Genomic DNA, 20,001 nt, shown 5'->3' with positions numbered 1-20,001 from the left:
ATCAAATACACGAAGAAAAGATAGACTATTTGATCTTGTAATAGCTCAATCTTACTGTTTAGTAGCTATTGTCTGCTTTGACTCTTTATGTATCGCTGTTAGTCTCACGATTTTAAAACGTGTTTACTAAGGAGAGGATTTCACACCTTATATAGAATGCTTCATTTCCCTCTCCTGTAGGATCTCACAATCCACTCCCTTAAGGGCCCAGCGCCCTCGTTGGCACACTGCTCGGTATTTACTTTGATATCATTTATAACAGCTCAATCCCACTGCTAGTAGATATTGTCTACTTTTACCTATTACATATCGTCGTCAGCCTCACGATTCTAAAACGCGTCCATCACCCACAAATTAGTCGGAGAGGGAGAAACGAATCATTCCTTATAAGGTGTGTAGAAACCTCTCCCTAGTAGACACGTTTTAAAATTGTGAGGCTGATATTGATACATAATGGGCTAAAGTAGACAATATCTACTAGCAATGAGCTTGAGCTGTTATAAAATCTCGACTCCATCTCACTCAATTCTCACAAGTGTATCACCCCGTTTCTCTCGTACCCTGGTATCGCTACTATTTAAGAGAAAGCAAAGACTTGGAAAAGCCTACAACTTCATTCAATCACAACTCAAAATACTCAAGGACTCAAATGCTCAAAAACAACAACTTCAGCTAATTAACATAGCAACAACTTCATGATTAAGAGACTCTGAATACTAAACTTTATCCACTGATCTAATTTCCACAATGAAACTCTGGCGCTATATCATGGATGAGCCGATGAGCCATGATTTGATATGTCTTTTGTGTCAAATGAATCCCATCCCAACTAATATGCTTATCAGGATCAGAACAAACTGGCACTCTTGGAAATCCACATATTTGCATCACATTAAAGCTGTAATCACCTCCCATTCCACAACAAGACTTATGCAACAATGTTCTATCAAATCCTATAAACAACACAAATCAGATACAACATATAATAACATTCAAAAGATTTCTTAGGTAAAACGAAACGTACCGAGCAAAGAAGCGTGTCGAAAAACCCAGAACAATGCATTATAGTAATCACAGTAAGTAATGATCACATTTCGATTCTCTTTCTTCAACAACTTGATAGCTTGTTTTAGCTTGCTATTATGATAACTTGCTAAATCGTTGAAATCCTTTAAACAGTGAAACTCGTCGTACGCAGTTGAATCATTGGTTTGGAAACCGGTAAGATAGATCGGTAGGCAACCCATTGAAAAGTGCCCTGGAATAATAACTCGAGTAGCACCATAACTGATGACCCTCTACATAACACGAAACACGAACACGAATTGTAATTAACGAAAACAGAGAGAGTTGCTCAAATCAAGCTAAGTTTGGAGATCATACTTTAGTAGCATCCATTATTGTTTGTACAACTCGAGGTACCATATCTTTTACTTGGGTAACAGTCTTGCCTTCAAAAAGAGCATAATTATAATCATTTCCTCCAATCTCCCCCATGAAGAATAATGCATGTTTTAGCTTCTTAGTACAATCTGCACAGAAATATATGAAAGTTAGTATAAGATGATGGGATTTTGGAGGAAAACAGTGTAGATTTGAGCAAAAACTGACCTGTTTTGTTAGAACAGATAGTGTTGAGATGGGAACGCATCCAATCAAGCTGTTTACTTAGAGATGTGTTGGTAACAGGAGATGAGATGTTGTTTTGAGCTAGAACGTTTAAAGGCAAAGCTGTAGAGCCAGCCACTGCAAAGTTCACTCCATGAGTGAATGATGCCTTCTTTTTCAAGTAGGGATTCACTAATGGAAGTCCAGCTGACAAAGCTGTATTTGAAAAAGAATGGTTAGTCTTTCTTCTATCAGTTTCTAGACGTTTTCTCAACAATGAAGTTAGAGGCTTGAGTATTGTTGCCCGTGCCAATGACGACTCAGGTTTTTGTTGGCTGACTTACTAAACGTTTTCTAAAACTTTCTCCGACCCTGTAATCTAAAACCTTTTCTCAAGAACGAGGTTAGAGTCTTGAGCATCCATCGCCCGTGTCAAGACTCAAGCTTTAGTTGGCTGACTTACTAAACGTTTTCTAAAACTTTCTCTAACCCTTTAATCTATAACATTTTCTCAAAAACGGGGTTAGAGATTTGAACATACCTAGCTCGTGCCAATGACAACTCAGGTTTTAGCTGGCTGACTTACTAAACGTTTTCTACTTTCTTTAACCCGTAATTTAAAACATTTTCTCAAGAACGAGGTTAGAGACTTGAGCATATGTTACTCGTGCCAATAACGACTCAGGTTTTAGTTGGCTAACTTCCTAAATATTTTCTAAAACTTTCTCTAACTCCGTAATATAAAACCTTTTCTCTAAAAAGGGTTAGAGACTGGGTCACTCGTGCGAATAACGATTCAAGTTTTAGTTAGCTGACTTACCTGAAGGTGAGATAAATTTTAGTTAGCTTAAGTTACTCAGTAAGTAATATGGTTCAAAATCTCTCTTTTTTATCTTCAATGTGATGAGAACAGAGGCTAAACAAAGAGATAGCAAACAAAAACATAGAGTAAAGAAAAGTTACCAAAATAATCAACCATGAGTAAGCCATTAGAACACCTTCCAGTGGCCTTCTTGAAGAAGGTCTTGCCATAAGGAAGATGAGAGAAAGGAGTTGCAGGGTTCTCACGTATGAGATTCCCAGTGTCTGCCAAGGAGTCCCCAAACTGAAATATGGCATCGAACTTGCAGCCTTTTAGACCAAAACAATCAGAACCAAATGGAAATACAAGCAGAAGAAGAAGAAGAGGTAAGAAAGAAGCCGCCATTGTTAAGTAATCAAGAAAGCTTGATGCATTAGTTTGAGTGATTCGATGAACTGAAAGAATGGGTTATTTATAAGCAGCAGCTGAATTTGGTTCACCCATTTGGTAAATTCTTATTTGACCGAGAATTGAACTGGATGGGGAGCTTCAAAAGGATTGATATTATCCTCTTCTCAGTATTAAATTCCACCTTTGAGTTGGAAACAGATTGAAGCTTTGTTTTGCACGTTCTTTAAAGCTTTTCTTAAACAACGTGTTGAAGATGATGAGAAATTTAAGTGTTGTTTCTATTGAAATTTGAGCCTTTTGAAGAGCGTGCTATGCTCATCACCAAGCTTGATGTTGCAAGGAAGATAGCTTATTTGAAGCACTACAACAATGGGATTGATAAGATCATTTATTAAAGTTGTTGGAAGAAAAATAACTTTTTTCGTATCAGAGAATTAGGAAACAATATTTTTTCGTATCACGAAACTTTTAAATATGGTTTATATATCATTAAAAAAAATTTGAAAGGAGAACAAAACATTTTTTAGAAAGATATGGAAACCTCTAGACGTGTTTTAGACGCGTTTTAAAACTGAGGCTGACGGTGTGATATGTAATGGACTAAAAAGACATTATCTACTAACAATAGTCTTGACTGTTACGATTGATATCAGAATCAGACACCTAGCAGTGTACCAGTGAGGACGCTGGCCAACACCTAATAGTGTACGAGTGAGGACGCTGGCCAACACCTTGCAGTGTACTAGTGAGGACGCTGGCCAACACCTCGTAATGTACCCGTGAGGACGCCAACACCTAGCAATGTACCCGTCAGGACGCTGGCCTACAAGGAGAGTGAATTGTGAACCAAACACCTAGCAGTATACCAGGAAGGACGCTAGGCAACAAGGAGAGTGAATTGTGAACCAAACACCTAGCAGTGTACCAATGAAGACGCTGGCCAACAAGGAGAGTAAATTATGAGATCTCACATCAAAGAAAAACGAAACATTCTTTATAAAGATAGCAAAACCACTAAAAACGTTTTAAAACTAAGGCGGACGACAATACGTAACGGACTAAATCAGACCATATAAATTACATCAACAAATATGAATCTTCTTTAAGCAACTTTAAGTTCAACATTCCCCAATTTTTTCAAGAACTATTATAAATTAAACAATTAAAACACATTCGCATACACTTCTCATACAAAATTGTGCGCCCAAAACTTTGGAAGGCAAGTGATGTCAAGGGGATTCAATTGTATCCCATATAAAATTAAAAGTAAAAAAGTGTTAAAAATGGATAATACTTTGGAGGTATACAGAACAGAGTTCATGAAGACTTGGCCTTCAGAAACTTGTCGCCGGCAGTCAAGAAAACATGCTCTCCCAGTGCCACTTCCACACCCGGCTGGCCATCAATGTAATCAACCCTCATCTGTTTCACCCAAAGCAACATCAAAAGGTTTTTCATCTAAACATAAATAGTATGATGTAAAAGCAGCGAACTTCATCGAGTTGGGAGAAGAATACAAACCTTGCCATTTCCAGAGAACTCGGTCTTCAAGTTGGAGAGGTCTCTCGAGAGCAGGTAGACCTCGAGTGCTCGGGCGAATTTCTCGTTACCTATAGTTGTTCTCATGCTTATGTGAGTGAGAGAGACGGAGATAGAAAGAGAGAGAGAGAGAGAGAGCAAAAGATGCTGCAAATACCTTTATATAGAGCAGTCACAGCGTCCGAATTGAATACGGGTACCGGTCTGGCCAAGATAATCGAGAATGAAATCCCGGCTACATTTTGGAAACTCTCTTCAGCAAGCGTGACCTGCGAATTTCACAAGCTCATATCATCAACATGATGGATACAACCCAAACCCACCGCTTGCCGATATTGTCCTCTTTGGGCTTTCCCTGAAGGTTTTTAAAACGCATCTGCTAGGGAGAGGTTTCAACACTCTTATAAACAATGTTGTATCATAGAACAACCACGGGTAGAAGGAATATAACAAAATGATGAAAGACAGCACCAGCCCCTTCATGCTTAGGCTAAGCACTCCAATATAGAGAACAGAAATCTAATCAAACGGAAGGCGACTTAATGAATCCACGAGCTAGCCGGAATAACGCCAACAGTTTTACGATTCACTAAATGAGTCGACATGATATACATTAAGGAAGCAACTTACTGCATGTGAAGGCAACAACGCAGCCGGAAGCAGGGGTGAACCGATTGCCTCGCTTATGTATAGTTCCTGTCCGATGCATACATTCCAGTTAGTCATGGACCGAGGCCATCTACGATGTAAATTTACATCCGAGATGGTAATTTCAAAAATAGGCAGCTAACTACCAACCTGTGCATTTAAAACTCTTTGCGCAACTGATGCATCCTCATCTTGTGATCGAAAATACACCTCTACGGAGTCGGTAGGTTCAAGGGCAGCTTTCTTTCTCAACTTCTGGATTCTATTAACAATCTGAAATGGATAATCTAGTTAGTGAATTAGGATATAAAAGAACTCGATAATGTAATAACAAAGTTTATCAACATTTGGCTGACAATATGATAAAAGGATGCGACTATAACATCTATCTTTTTCTCTAATTAGGAAATAAAAATTCAATGTGGAACTTTGTTTGCACTCCAAATATTGAATCAAAAGGCCCAAGTTGGAGGTATTTTATGTAATTTAGCCTAAATGTTATGCATCTTCATACTAAAACTAACCCAAATGCAAAATTACTCAACAAAGCGTTTAAAAATTCGTGATCATAATATATCACATATAGAGATCAAGCATGGAACACGCCACATACCTCACGAGCAACACCAGCCTCAAATAGAGATTCATCGGGACGTAAATCCAAAATCACTAGTACATCACCTAAAATGAAGAACAAAATTTAGTGAGATCAAAGACCCTTAGACAGTTAAATAACATTGATTTGTTATAGTTTCTCACCATCCCCAGCAGCGTCCATTTCCTTGTCTGTCATACCATCAGGTCGTTTGAAATCACGAACAACCTTAAGACAACAATGAATTTCAGGGTACGATACAAATTAACATAATCAATTAGCACAGACCAACGTGATACCGACAACATCAATGCCTCAATTCCCCCAAAAATGCACAGAGAAGCCTTTCTTCCCCTAAAGGGTACAGAGTTTACAAAAAAACTCACAAAAGATATGTACCTCCAAATGCACATACATACAAGTCCATCTACAAATCGACCTCATGAACAGATGAATTACTCAATCCAAGATCATAGTATATTTTAACAAGAATGGACAGCAAGAATTACTGCCTTGAAAGTGAAAGTAGATACCTTTATGTCAGATAACCTTAAACAATGAGTAGCAATAGTAACTTCTCCCACTTTCTCAAAAGCCAAGATATCTTCCTGTGACATTGCTTTGACTTCCTTTGCCACGACTCCCATAGCTTTTCCAAGACGCTTTCCCAACACACTAGAAGAGAATAATCATATTCAAACATCTGGACGAAGAGATGAAAATTGTTTCGAACGGGAGTTTTTCATACCTGAAATCTGGCTCAGCACGAAGAGATGCATACTTCAACGTATCATTGCATGGGATAAGAGATCTTATATTTAATTCCTCGAGAACGTACTGCAGCACACATAGGCGCAAATAAACCATCAGAAATTAAACGAAGGACAACAGGATAATGTTAAGCATAAAAATTAATAATGAAACCTGAAACAAAAGGTACAAGTGAATAGCACAAATATTTATGTTATAATGAGACTATAGACATTCCAAGTTCATCATGAAAGTAAATATGATATTAGCTTACAAGATATATACCTCTCTTAGCTTTCCGGCTATGTCATCAAGAAAATCTTTGTCAGGATGAACCACTATCATTTCTCTGATGAGATTATAGAATTAGATATTTAAAAAAAGGGGGGACAAATAGAACAAAATCAGCAAGAAGCAGAAAGTATGCATCGACAAACCTCAAAGGTGTTTTAAGAGGTTTGTTATGACGCTCCCGAATGTTGCGAGCAAGATCAATAATTGTCATCATCCTTGTAACACTTTCTTCAATTCTTTCACCTCTCTAAGTTAGGCATTCAATAAAGAATATCAAATGTCATAAAGTGAGGAAGAATGAGGCAAGGGAAGGAGCAGATGGATGATGGAAAAAACAATATAGGAAAAGTCTCTCAAAGCATGTGATGATCATAGAGAAGAGAAAGAAGGTCCACCACCTCAAACGCTTCTCTGTTAGAAAGGGGGCAACAAAATCTCAAAGCAACAAAGAGGAAGAATTAAAGATCAGAAGCCATAAGCAACTTTTTACTTGAAATGCGATATAATTGCAAGAAAACCTTCTGAAAGGGCATATCACAAACCCAACAGAACGATTTAAAATTTGAGAAAAGAAAGGGAAACCAAAGGGATTCGCTGTCCAGAGGTCATTACCAGGCAAATGGTGCCCCTGCTAGCAACCCACTCAAATGAGTGACGACCATACCTACTCCGACAACTTTGTGCCACAACTTGTCACCCAGAAAATAATTTCCAAAAATGAAATTACTAATAATATTGCATATAAATTTATTGATAATAAGTACCTTTCCTCCTTCCTGAGGATAAGAACAGTAATGAATGCTTTCCTCTGACCCATCAGAAACCTTCCGTAAGTTTTGATATAAAGCTTCGGTGAAAAATGGTGTAAATGGAGCCATGACCATACAAGATGTTAAAAGGACCTGAAGGCACAATATAATGCGTGTTCAGAATGAAATAGAAACTAAAATGAACAAGGAAATAACAGATTGAAAGTTAAGGAAAAAAGCAGAATATAATATTCTTTTTTTAAAAAATGTATGCTTCAACATTAACTCGCATCAAACAAAAATGATTTGCATTAACCCAAAAAAAATTGAAGCAAACAAGATATTTATTTAAAAGATAATGACAGTTCACATAAAATCTAAGGAACTAAGTCGTTCAAAAAAATAAAAATATACAACATAGTAATTAAATTTGCACAAAATAAAGAAGCAAAGCATGTCAACCAAGCATTTTATAACCATAATATATGTCTGTATACAAGAAAGAATGAACTCTATAATTTAGATTGTAAATTAACGGCACCCAAACTGTCTCCTCAAATAAATGGAACTGCATCATTAATGCTTTTAGTCTTTGACGAATTTGTCTACTGAAAAATGACCAAGATTCATCTTATATCTATTGGATTTCTCACAAGGTGAGCAGCTTTCGTCGGCATAAGTCCTTAATAAGATGAGTCGCTCACCCTACCACATCTTATCTAACATAGAGCACATAAGCAGTAATGAAAATGGCATGTTTGTTTTCAACATGTCATGTTCAGATCTCAACTTAATTTACAGAGATACCAATAGCAATAAAAAAAAACAGAACACTTCATAAACCAAATATGCAGCTTTGTACGCTACCAAAAAGTAGATAGTTTAAAAAATCATTTATCTTAATAGAGGAAAAAGATGTATCATACATGGTACAGAGTAGAGAGTGCTATCCTGCAGTCTTCTTCCCCAGTACGGCCCTTTAGTCTCTTGCGGTTGAACCTCACATAAATATTTGTAAGGTTGTCAAGAAACTTTAGAAGATATGGAACTACCTGTAATATCGTGAACACAATTAATGATGAAAAATGCTAAACAACCACAAAGAAAAGACCAAAATTTAAAACTTTAATTGAAAAGAAAAGGAACAAAATTTACACAACTATTAACAGAAATCTAAAACAGGCCTTGAGGTGTCGTTTCACATAGCCCTTAACTTTAATCTAAACTTATACGAATCATGAAGATATATAATCAGATTACAGAACAGTCATATCGAAAATAAGTCAGTAGCCGAAAGGGCCTAACCGTGTAGAGTCGGTACCCATCCATTTCTTTTCTGACAAAATATACTAAACTCTGGGTGGCAGAGTTTATCCATTGGTCAAGCACATTGAACGACTTTTGAAGGGTAGCTTGATCTACGGGAGAAAATGGTGCAAATCCCTCAATTTCGAGCCTCTTAGCATTCTGAACAAGAAATCTATAGGCATTATACCATGGCAGGAAAACATCCCTGACCTGTGAACAACCCATAAAGCAGAAGGTTAAAACATATCGGGAAGAAAAAAACAGTAGAAAGCTGGATCTCTGTAATGCATTCCATGAAGTATCATCAAAGTTAGTGAAAACATGGGTGCTCGAGTGATGCACCAAGAAAACTTGATACAACGTAAGATATCAGTAAAGACTCACAACACCAAAAACGCCCTCCTTCTTGAAGCGTAAAGTCTCTGCACGTACAACTGGAGAATTTATAAGATATAATCTCAGAGCATCCTGCATGACAAAAACAGACACCAACTTTCATGAAATAGTACAACTAATTAAGAGGAAAGTTCAATGACTCTCTTGATGCTTGCTTTTCTGTTTTTTTTTCTTTTTTTCTTTTTTTCTTTTTTTCCTTTTTTGGGTACAAGAAGGAAGGAAGAGCCTTCCAACCTCCCTAAAGTGGAATACAAAGACTTCCCCACCTAGCAATGAGGTTTGTGAGACTCTAGTCTTTAAGAACGTTGGTACATTTACACCACTCTAGATGCTTTCAATGTCTTCAGAATAACGAAAAGTGAAGTCTGAGAAACATAAGTAAGAAACACAGATATAATGCAGAACTTACAGCTCCATAATCATTGATGATTTCCATTGGTGAAGGATAATTTTTCAACCTTTTGCTCATCTTCTTTCCATCCTCAGCAAGGACAAGACCATTACAAATAAGGTTCCTAAATGCGGGCTTCCCAAATAAAGCAGTAGATAGAACCATGAGAGTATAGAACCTGCAAAAGTAAAGAGAAGACATTGGAAAAAGAGAAGCCCAAGAATCCACGAATAAAAAACAAAATTTTGGTGCATGAGAGAGAGGGAGCTTGTTTCATAACTCAATGTGGACAACGAAAATCCTGAACGTATTAGGAAACGAACTTTTTAGAAAATGCACCAACCCCTTTCTAATCAAATTAGCTTGATGCTTCTCCTAATTCTTAACAGCAATAATCTCCAAAGAACAGTTTCAATTTTCATTGGAATCTTTAACTTCCATGTTAAGTAAACAAAAAAAAAAAAAAAAAAAAAAAAAAAAACCACCAATAGCATATCTCAGATACTCAGATTAAGCACCCAGATATGTATTCTGGACCTTCACAAATGTGCCTTCAGTAAAAAGGAAGGAGAGATTTTATAAACAGCATTTTATCTATTGCCCTTCTACAAGGTGGCTTCGAGAAAAAACTACGAAGCAGAGTCCTTCACAACTTCTGCTTCCTCCTTTCCTATTTGGATCTGTGATTTAATTCTGAGCGACATGTCAACACTACATCACCTAGCTCGACATTTAGACTAGTAGAAAAAACATTTTTCACTTCTACATTTCCGACGTGTCATCCATCTTCTTTAATGACATCAATATCCCGATACTTCGCGACATTTAAGTGCAAGATCAAAAGACTTCCACATTTCATTGAAAACAAATTCTTACTTTCATAGCCTCATGTGAACAGAAAACCCAGTAAGAATCTGGTTGATAAGAGAAAGAAAAGTTTATTTATAGGAGATCCATTACCCCTTCTTTTCTCATGAACTCATCCATGTGAGACAAACAACGACATACTAAAACTTTCTCGAGTATCCCTTCCCTACACGGACACAGCATACCAGACACCACCATATTCTCTCCTTTTTCCTCCCTACCTCCCCCTCTCATATTTCTCTCTTTTTTTTTTTCCAGAAAAAATAAGTTTATTTTACTTTGACTATAGATTTTAAATTTCCTAATCCTCTTTCCCAAGAATTTAGTCATATATTAATATTAAAATTACTTTTTTTTATAAGAGAGGACTTTGATCATATCCTTTGGAGTTCACACATCCATATTTTTGAAATATGAATGGTAAGAGGGACAAACATGTTGTAATCTATTAATATCCTAGATCTTTAAACATCAAAAGTCATTGTTCCACACAATGCTCGTGTTGTGACTGTTTCCCTATATTAATAAAAGAAGTCATCAATTTTTCAACCAAAAAAGCAAAAGAAGCAATCAACTTCAGAAGGAAATATATCAATATTCCACTCTTACGCAGATATTTGAAATTTACGCTACTAAATAGAATCCAACAAATGATTTACAACTCAAAATAAAAGGAAAACAACTATGCAACTTGACACATTCAAGAAACTTACCATCCACGAGTTTGATCAAGCCCTTCTGCCACAAAGTGCCCAGGAAAGTTCTTCTCAAAAAGCTCAACGTTTTCAAATGGATAATGAATATATGCATATGGCATAGACCCACTCTCGAACCAGCAATCAAACACCTGCAGTAATGATGAGGGAGCAAAAGATACTATAAGTATAAACACTAAATGAAAATAAAACTTACAGTAAAAATATAAAGATATAAAACGAGGTTAAGAGAGGAAATCTACAGCATCGAACTCAAATAAATACTTTAATTTCAAATAGTAATAATAAATAAATAAAAACTATGCCTATCCACATTTCAACTTCCAAAAAATTAAAAAAGTAAATAAAATGAGGAGTTAGAAGGAGAGGGAGGGATTTTTTAAATTTCCAAGGTAACCAAACCACGTTATCCCAAAAACATATAGGCACAACAAGGCCCCTAGAAAGATTCTGCAGCCCGGTTTGTGACTTGGCCATTTGTTTAAAATTTCTTTGTTCTTGCTGAATATTTGGATTGAGTTGGTTTAGGGCTAGTTTCCCATGAATTGCATTTTTCCCAAGCTTTTGTGAAGTCCTTCAACTAATAGTAAAAATAAAAGAATGCATACTTCTTAATATTTTGCTTTCATTGAGGATTGAGGAAAAATAAAAGAATGTACAAGGGTATACAAAAAAACGCGCAGCAAATGGAGTCCGTCAAACTACAAAAAATGACTCCCAACCAAAAGGATAATTACAGAAATCGTTAGTCGCACAGGCCAAAATCGAGGCATTAAGTCTAATCACCTGCCACAACTCACCCACGAATCTCTAACCATCTACAAAATTTGTCATTCCTCTCAAGCCCAATACCCCAAATAATAGCAAAAACACAGGCCTGCCAAAGGATATTCACCTAAGTCAATAAGTTACATTAGTTCCTCATTCTCTTCCATATAGATTCCATTTATACCCTCAAACCCCTCTTCTCTTTCCTTCTAGAATAAATAAACATCTGTGGTGGCTTCTAATCATCTTGCTATAAGGCCTAAACATTACAAAACAGTAATATCAAAGGAAGCCACATTGACGCATAGCACAAAAATGCAACAAAGTAATTCCGGTAACTTTCATAGTTTCAAAAAAAAAAAAAAAAAGTAAAATACGCCGGTATTGATTGATTTCTCGACAAGAAAAGTAATATTTAAGAGAAAAACAAGATTAAGTAGTCTTACGTCATCTACCCTCCGAAGCACACCATATTCAGGACCTCTTCTAGATGGAATAGTAATGTGATCAATCTTGTGCCGATGCAGATCAAACACCTGAAAGGTAAAAAAAACAGAGGATGCCCGCAAATAATTCATAAGTAGTTTGCAAGCAGTACCCACCAGAGCATATAGAAGAAACAGCTTAAAGAATACATGAGGGTGGCCAAGCCATATGATAATATTTTTACGGTAGAAGATTCAACTTCTCAAAATATACCAAATAACCTTGAAGATTCAACTTCTCATTAAGAAGGTAGCCGAGGCTCTGAACCAACCATCATTCAAAATGATTAAGTTCTTATGAGGAGAAAAAAATACTCCATACAAGCAAACAGTTTGATAAAGAGAAGTAAAACTCACAGCAAATGATTGACTCAACCTACAGCAACTATATTCTCAGATAACAAAAGCTGGTAAATAAAGAGTGAGACCTTGACACCAGAAAGCTGTTCAAGTTTCTCAATTGAATCCATGACCAGTATTTCCTCTCCATCCTCGCTAACCCAGACAGGGAGAGGAGTTCCCCAAAATCTACTACGGCTGACAGCCCAATCTCTCGCATTCTCTAGCCAATTATGGAACCTTTTCTCCTGCAATTTGACACTGATAAATAAAGCTGAGGCAAAAATAGATCACATGATCCATGAAACAGTTCTTTCTCACATCAGCACTATGTTTTTCTAACCCAATTATATTTCAGGACTCAGTTTCAGAGTTCTAAAATGTTTGTATTTTCAAGCTAAGAAAAGTTTTAAAAAATAAAAAAAGTCATCTCTTGAGAGGATATATTAAACATGAAAAATTGTCATGATAGTTTCATTCTCACAAGCATTGGTAAATCAATGAATAACCAAATTTTCACTGACAAAAAAATAAAGTAATACAAGAGCATTACAAAAAGTGCGCACAAAAAAGAAGACGTTAAAAAAGGTCTTCAATTAAGCAAAATAAGATTTAACGAAGCATAGAATATATTAATATGAAATCTGCAAAATATCTTGATTCATATCATACAACCACCTTTTACACCCTGCATAAAACTCTACCCCATCCAACCTTACCAACATCCACTTGTCCAGAGAAAATGAAATATAAATATTTAAGAGAAGAGTTTGGCATAACGTATAAAACCTTCACAAAATCAGGCACCCAGTAAGTCTTCTCGTTGTTTTCCAGTAATTTCTCCTTTAATTTCTCAACTCGGACAAACCTAGAGAGAGGAAGTCTAGTCGGTTATGATGCTAACAGTAGGAGGAAAATGAAAAAGAAGCCATAAGAAATTATAACATATGTCAGCAATCATGAATGAATATCAGATAAGACAAAGGTGAAATGTATATAGAAAGACAAAAATAGCAATATAAGCACTAAAATCAAGTGTGAAATTAAAAATCAACGGTAGTAACCCTTTTAAAGAACAAGTTGTAAAACGGATATTGCATAATTTGTTTGCCACGGTAAAAATACTCTTCCCAACAACTGAGCCCAAAGTGTGAACCAACCGAACTGCACTCTTCATTTCTTCAGAGGGCAAGAGGCAAAGATTTGCAAGTCAAAAAAATGTACACGTGCACAAAAATGAAAACATCAAAGAAATTCAGACAAGGATCCTAACACAAAAGCGTATAACAGAATTCAAAAAAGATAATAAATGGACTTGCCAGCTTGGGACAGCCCTGTAGATAAGGGGAGTATCAGATCTCCAGCAGAAAGGATAAGAATGGGTAAAGCTTCCCGATTTAACAAGCCTCCCTTGTGCCTGAAACAGAAAGATATCTGACCAATAATACACGTTCAAAATGAAATGGTAAACTATTTTACTAGATTCCAACATATTTTTGTTTCAAATAGTTTTTTCCCCTCTCGCTTACACTTCCCTCGTCCAAAAGCAACAAGAAGATCAGCATAAATATAGAATTACAAAATGGAATCATAATCGTCAAGGATAAAGTTATACAATACAATTAGAATCTCTTTTTGACTAGTAATACGAACCAAGGAATTAACCAAAACTCCAAGATCTGAATATTCATCCATGGTTCAAGTTACAAGTTGGAAAAGTTTGTTTATCGATCAAAAAATAGTTAAGGATGCAAACAAGAACCGAGGCCAAATTGTGAACTCAAGCTCCCTTTTGAATGCTCCAAGCTTATCAAGATTGCGTCAAAGACTTGCAAATTTACAAATAATTTCATTTCACATAGGAATATAGTGGGATTCTATCTCTACATGCAATGGTCAATATATATGCCATGAAATAATAATTCAACTTGGACATACTATTTTACGTTTAAGAACATACCTTCACGGCCTCAATTATATCCTTGTCTGCATCCTTGACATAACGCCCAGAAAATTGAGTAATCTTTGTTGTAAAGCAACCATCGTCATCGACTGCAACAATCAGATTCTCGCCCTACAAGCAAATGGAAAAAACACAAGAAAAAATAAGACAGGAAATATATTGCAACTTATCCTGGGAACCAATTGGAGTGCACTTTCACATTCTTTTATTTCTAAATAAAATATAAACTTCTTATTGCAACAATGAAAAGATGTTGTTCAAAGGAAACCACAAAAAGGCAGTAAATGAAAATATACAACATAAGTAAACTTCAACGTAAATATCTTGCAAGGAAAAAAAAAGGCCTCCATATTCGATCAAATATCATTACAGCAATAATTAGCAAACAAATAAGAGAGAGAATACGAATCAGATGCCTTGAAAATAGCAATGTTAAATCTTAACCTCCAAGCTTTAGACTTGTCCTGAGAAATCCTTTTTCTTTCAACCAAATCTCTAATAAAAATATTATTCCATTCAATAAACACTTTTCGCTCTTGCTAAAATCAAAACATGTAGAAAATAATATATCACAGATTATATAATATTCAAAAATAATAATCATATCAAAGTTATAATAACACTAAATGTGCCAATAAATTAATTAACAATATTTAAGCTTTAACTAATTATTTAGTTGGTACCTACCACTATTTTTACTATTTATAAATATATAACTAAACAAAATTTGAACAACTTTTTAAATGGAGATCCTATCAAACATACATTTATAAATACTAAAAACATAAAATACAACTTCCTTTTTCATTGAATCCTTTAAGTCTCATTTGATATGATAACCATTTGATCTCTTTTTTTTTTTTTTTTTTTACTTTTCAAAACTCGATTTGAAATTTGAAAACATTCTTACAAGCGTGAAGTCATAATAAATAAAAAAATTAAAGAATCTTCAACACAGACCTTATTGATCACTTGGTTCTCAATGCAAACACGATAGTCGTCTTCACCGAATGCAGGAGCACAATGGACTATACCCGTACCACTATCATCAGTTACATAATTATCTGCAACAACTCTAAATGCCACATCAGAGAACTCTTTAAAGTAATCAAACAGTGGCTCGTACCTGCAAAATAAATAGTAAATTTAATATCCTTCAACATGATAGTAGATACAATTTCATAAACATTCAGGAAACAAAACAAAAAAAATAGCATCCTTGCTAAAATCATTAAAACACATATTGAAATTAACGAAATTGCTTACTTTTTACCCACAAGAGAAGCTCCCAATACTTCCTCCAATACCTCATATGAGTCCTCCACTGAGCTCTCTGTTTTTGAATTTGAGGAACCTTTTTTCTTAGGATTTGACTTGTTAACAACATCGGTAGAACCATTTGGGGCATTCACTTTTTGTTTCTCAACAGGTAGAGCTGACAATCGGGATTTCGCAACCACATAAACTTTTCCAGATGCCTTGTTGCGAACCTGGTATTTTTTTTTTTCCTACTATATTAGATTATCAATTATAAATAAAAGGAATAAAAGCTTCACATAGACGAAAAGTAATATAACAAAAATAAATTCATGTCATCAGACCTTCACATAGACGAAATTTGCATTAACACAAAGGGCAAGATTACTCGGAAGGGTCCATGGAGTAGTTGTCCAAGCCACAAAAGCTGCATTGTGAGGGTCCCCGAGTACTGGAAAAGTTACCATGATTTCAGGATCAGGGACATCCTGTGCAAGGTTTGGATATCAGAAGATGGACCATAAGTAAATCTCATGCAAATCAACAATTCATACATTAACTGGCATCTAGAAAAGTGATTTTAGTAAACTGATAATGCAATTGCAGGGCATGATATTTTATTCACTCAACCACTAAAGCATAAGACTGAAATTTGATTTGAAAATCTATGCTACATACACCAAATGAACCCAAGGAACGAAATTTGGGTTTTCCTTTAAACCCAACCTGATCCTGTTTAAAGTAAAAATATCATTGCTTTAATTACTGATTCTAATATTTGCCAATTAAAAAATATATAACGTGCTTAAATACTATTTATTAAGCCAAATAAAGTATTAAAAAAAATTATATCAAAAACCGTTTTGTATATTTAAACTATTATTTTCTAACAACAATGGCAAATTAAAAGTTCACTAAATAATTTTCTTATATCATAAAAAATGAAACAAAGCATCATATCTTTGAGGAAAAAAAAATCAATTTTTATCTGAACTTAGAATGGTGTATCAATTTTACCCTAAAATTCTAATTTCATACCATTGCACCCTAAACTTAAACAAATATAGCAATTTCTACTAAATTTACTTACTGGTTTTAACTAAAAAAAAAAAGTAAAGGAAAAATTCGCCCAAGACTCACTAATTTCAACAAGAATCAAACCAAACACAAAATTAAGCTCAGTTAATGCACAAAATCAGTCATTTAACAATTCTCCCAAAATATGTAAGAATAATTTTTTAAATGAATTTTCAAAAGCAAGCCTATTTCAAGGTGAAAATTGTAAAATTTGATCAATTTTAAGATTGAGATTGCAACACTTACCAAAGCTAAGAAACATTTTGATAAAATTCAAAGTTTATGGGAAAAATTGATAAACTTTTCCATATTAAGAGGTGTTTCCCAAGTTTTATGTGATGGGAGTGTTTAAACAAACAAATAATTATTGTAATAATTATAATCATCAAAAGAATGCAAGACTTTTTAAATGAACACTAGTCATCATAAAATTTAGTTCTAAAAAATATATTAAAATTCTTACGAAAGAGAAGTCATTTCATTGAAAATTTGATAATAACAAACATCGAAATTTTGTTTCCTATCATACATGTCCAGAGCATCTATATACAAAACAGAAGATCCAACTGATATTTAATGTAAAGACAAATTTCCAATTGAAGAAAGAGACCCAAACCTTATAGCTTTGACCAGCTTCGAAGTTTGAAAGTGGCGTCTTGCAACCAGTACTATATGGCATGACCTAAGTAAGCAACAACGCAAACAAATTTATATTTGAACTCATAACTAATAATTGAATCAAATTAATTGCAGTTAATTATAATTACATGGTTTTAGGAACCAATAAAACTAGCAAAAACTGAATAGATGAACTCTCTCTACACTCTCCCTCCTCTTACCACTCTCCCCACCTTTCACCTTCCTTACATGACCTCTAAGCTCCTCTCGAGTGGCAGACCATAGACCCCATACCTTGCCCGCATCAAACAACTCTAAGCGGGTAGTTATCATAGATCAGAAACCTTTTTTATAGCCTTCGACGACAATTATAGTGGCAGGAGAGCAAGGATAAAGGGCCATAAGATGAGATCAGTGAAAGAACTCCTTACCCATCTGAAACCCCTCAACCACCCCCTTTCACCACACCACACACACTAGCCAACTTAATACATCCACCACCAGGATGAAGAGGAAGGGCAAAAGGGGCCCCCTTACTTATGTTCCCTTGAAGCAAAAATCTTCCCTCTAGGGGTTGAAGAAGATTTGAGGAACACAGAACAAGTTGATTGTATTTTACAAGGACTATTGCTAACGCCAAAACGATCTCCTAATTGTACGCAAAAGAGCCTGATGTAGCAATCCATTTTCATCATAGACAATAGGAGTTGCAAGAATGTAGTATCCACGACATTGGTAAAATATCTTGGAATAAAGATTGAACCTCACTCCAATCAAGATAGGTTAGGTATAAGAAAGGTAACAAACCAACAATAAGTTAAAAGATTTGGTAATATGAAATGCTTCCATTACGGATGCCTCACGCCTACCACATATTATGACAAAGACAACCATAATAACCATGGCTAGGCTAGATATGAAAATTATATTACCTTCACTAAATAAACAAAGTCCATCAAGCACTCACAATGAATGTTAGCGAACTGTGAAAATGGAGATAAAATATAATAAACCAACTAACCTTGAAACCTTTATAGACAAGACCTTTCTCGAAGAGCTGAGAAAAAACCCACCAAACACTCTCCATGAATTTCAAGTCCATAGTCTTATAGTCATTTTTAAAGTCAATCCATCGACCAGTACGCGTGATGATTTTTTCCCACTCCCCCACATATCTCGTGACTATACTTCTGCATTCTTCATTGTACTTGTCAATCCCCATCTTCAACACATCGTCTCTCCTCTTGATCCCTAGCTTCTGATCAATCTCATTCTCAACAGGCAATCCATGGCAGTCCCATCCAAAGCGACGAGTCACGTGATGACCGGTCATAACCTGATACCGGGTGACAATGTCCTTGATGGTTCCCGCCAAGATGTGACCATAATGTGGAAGACCAGTGGCGAACGGAGGGCCATCATAAAAAATATACTCAGGAAGGTCCTTTGTGCGCTCAAGCTGGGTCTCAAATGCCCTGATATCAGACCAATACTCAAGCACCACCTCCTCGTGCTTAGGGAACGAAAAGTCCTTACCCTCGCAAACCTCATCCATGGCGGCACTAACAAGAATTCCCGCAATTCAATCTGTAATTTTTCAGTGACTAATGAGAAAGATACCGACTTCTAAGGAATAACATTCAAAGCTTTGCAGCAAGAAAAACAAAGAAATGAAAAATCAAAACAAAACAAATCATAAGAAAAAGAAGTATATGAGACAGAGCTTGAAATCCCAAGTGACAATCTTCGAGCAACTCCAAAAAGAGAATAAATGAGAGATTTTAGAGAAATACCCGAGGCCGGCGAAGAGGGGGGCACCTAGCGCAGAGTAAAGTTACCCTAATAGTTCCCTTCAGCGGCTGATTTGAAGAAACCGATTGGAACGATTGACCAGCGTTCCTAATTTGGTAGTGCGTTGGTCTGGTCTGGTCTGGTCAGCTCAGTTTTGAGATAATTAAATACCCGTTTCAGTTCGATTCTGTGGGTACTCAAAAAATAGCCGCTTTAGTAACTCCGCTTGCTGGAAGATAGGGAGGGGACGGCGGCGATTTTGTCGTATGACAGAACTGAGGCAGATGAGAGTGCTGCAGCAGCTGCTGAGACGGCGTCGGGCAGGAATAGCGGCGGCGTGGCGCGAGCGTGAGGTAATGGGAGGGATGCGGTACCTACGAAAATGGCTGTAGTTAATCCAAAAACCCAAAAACCCAAAATCTTTTATATATATATATATATATATATATATATATATATATATATTTTTTTTTTTTTTTTTTTTTTTTTTTTTTTTTTTTTTTTTTTTTTTTTTACCATTTGAATAGGGAAATTAGGTTTTTATTCCTTATAAATAAATAAAGAGTAATAATAATAATCTTATTTTTATTTTATTTTCTTCCTTTTTCATCTCTCTCGTTGACGAAGAC

The 20,001-nt window shown here is 35.6% G+C and overlaps 2 protein-coding genes across 3 annotated transcripts; both read right to left on the bottom strand.

Moving 5' to 3' along the window:
• Window positions 1–592: 592 nt before the first annotated feature.
• On the bottom strand, window positions 593–2,867 carry LOC111789622 (acetylajmalan esterase 1). 2 transcript variants are annotated; one of them, XM_023670255.2, is made up of 5 exons: window positions 2,572–2,866; window positions 1,612–1,824; window positions 1,384–1,532; window positions 1,025–1,298; window positions 593–953 (listed from the first exon to the last, which is right to left on the bottom strand). In XM_023670255.2, exons 1-5 carry the CDS (start codon window positions 2,813–2,815, stop codon window positions 736–738), a joined length of 1,098 nt encoding a protein of 365 aa, XP_023526023.2. In that variant the 5' UTR covers window positions 2,816–2,866; the 3' UTR covers window positions 593–735. The 2 variants fall into 2 exon arrangements, with proteins under 2 accessions (XP_023526023.2, XP_086978232.1); XM_087122106.1 differs by having other exon boundaries at window positions 742–943; window positions 2,572–2,867.
• A 1,031-nt stretch (window positions 2,868–3,898) lies between these two features.
• Window positions 3,899–19,746, bottom strand: LOC111789618 (isoleucine--tRNA ligase, cytoplasmic). The gene is made up of 28 exons (XM_023670249.2): window positions 19,375–19,746; window positions 18,603–19,168; window positions 17,580–17,645; window positions 16,231–16,374; window positions 15,896–16,119; window positions 15,590–15,755; window positions 14,627–14,740; window positions 13,986–14,083; window positions 13,456–13,534; window positions 12,756–12,914; window positions 12,289–12,378; window positions 11,072–11,205; window positions 9,510–9,669; window positions 9,089–9,172; window positions 8,702–8,914; window positions 8,323–8,448; window positions 7,412–7,549; window positions 6,791–6,894; window positions 6,639–6,702; window positions 6,352–6,440; window positions 6,137–6,278; window positions 5,768–5,831; window positions 5,622–5,689; window positions 5,159–5,281; window positions 4,991–5,056; window positions 4,518–4,629; window positions 4,343–4,431; window positions 3,899–4,243 (listed from the first exon to the last, which is right to left on the bottom strand). Exons 2-28 carry the CDS (start codon window positions 19,134–19,136, stop codon window positions 4,139–4,141), a joined length of 3,555 nt encoding a protein of 1,184 aa, XP_023526017.2. The 5' UTR covers window positions 19,137–19,168; window positions 19,375–19,746; the 3' UTR covers window positions 3,899–4,138.
• Between the last annotated feature and the right edge of the window lie 255 nt (window positions 19,747–20,001).

This window comes from Cucurbita pepo, chromosome 3, assembly GCF_057944985.1.
Source record: "Cucurbita pepo subsp. pepo isolate OVF chromosome 3, ASM5794498v1, whole genome shotgun sequence".
Classification (NCBI taxonomy): Eukaryota; Viridiplantae; Streptophyta; class Magnoliopsida; order Cucurbitales; family Cucurbitaceae; genus Cucurbita; species Cucurbita pepo.
This window is presented reverse-complemented; position numbering and strand designations above follow the sequence as displayed.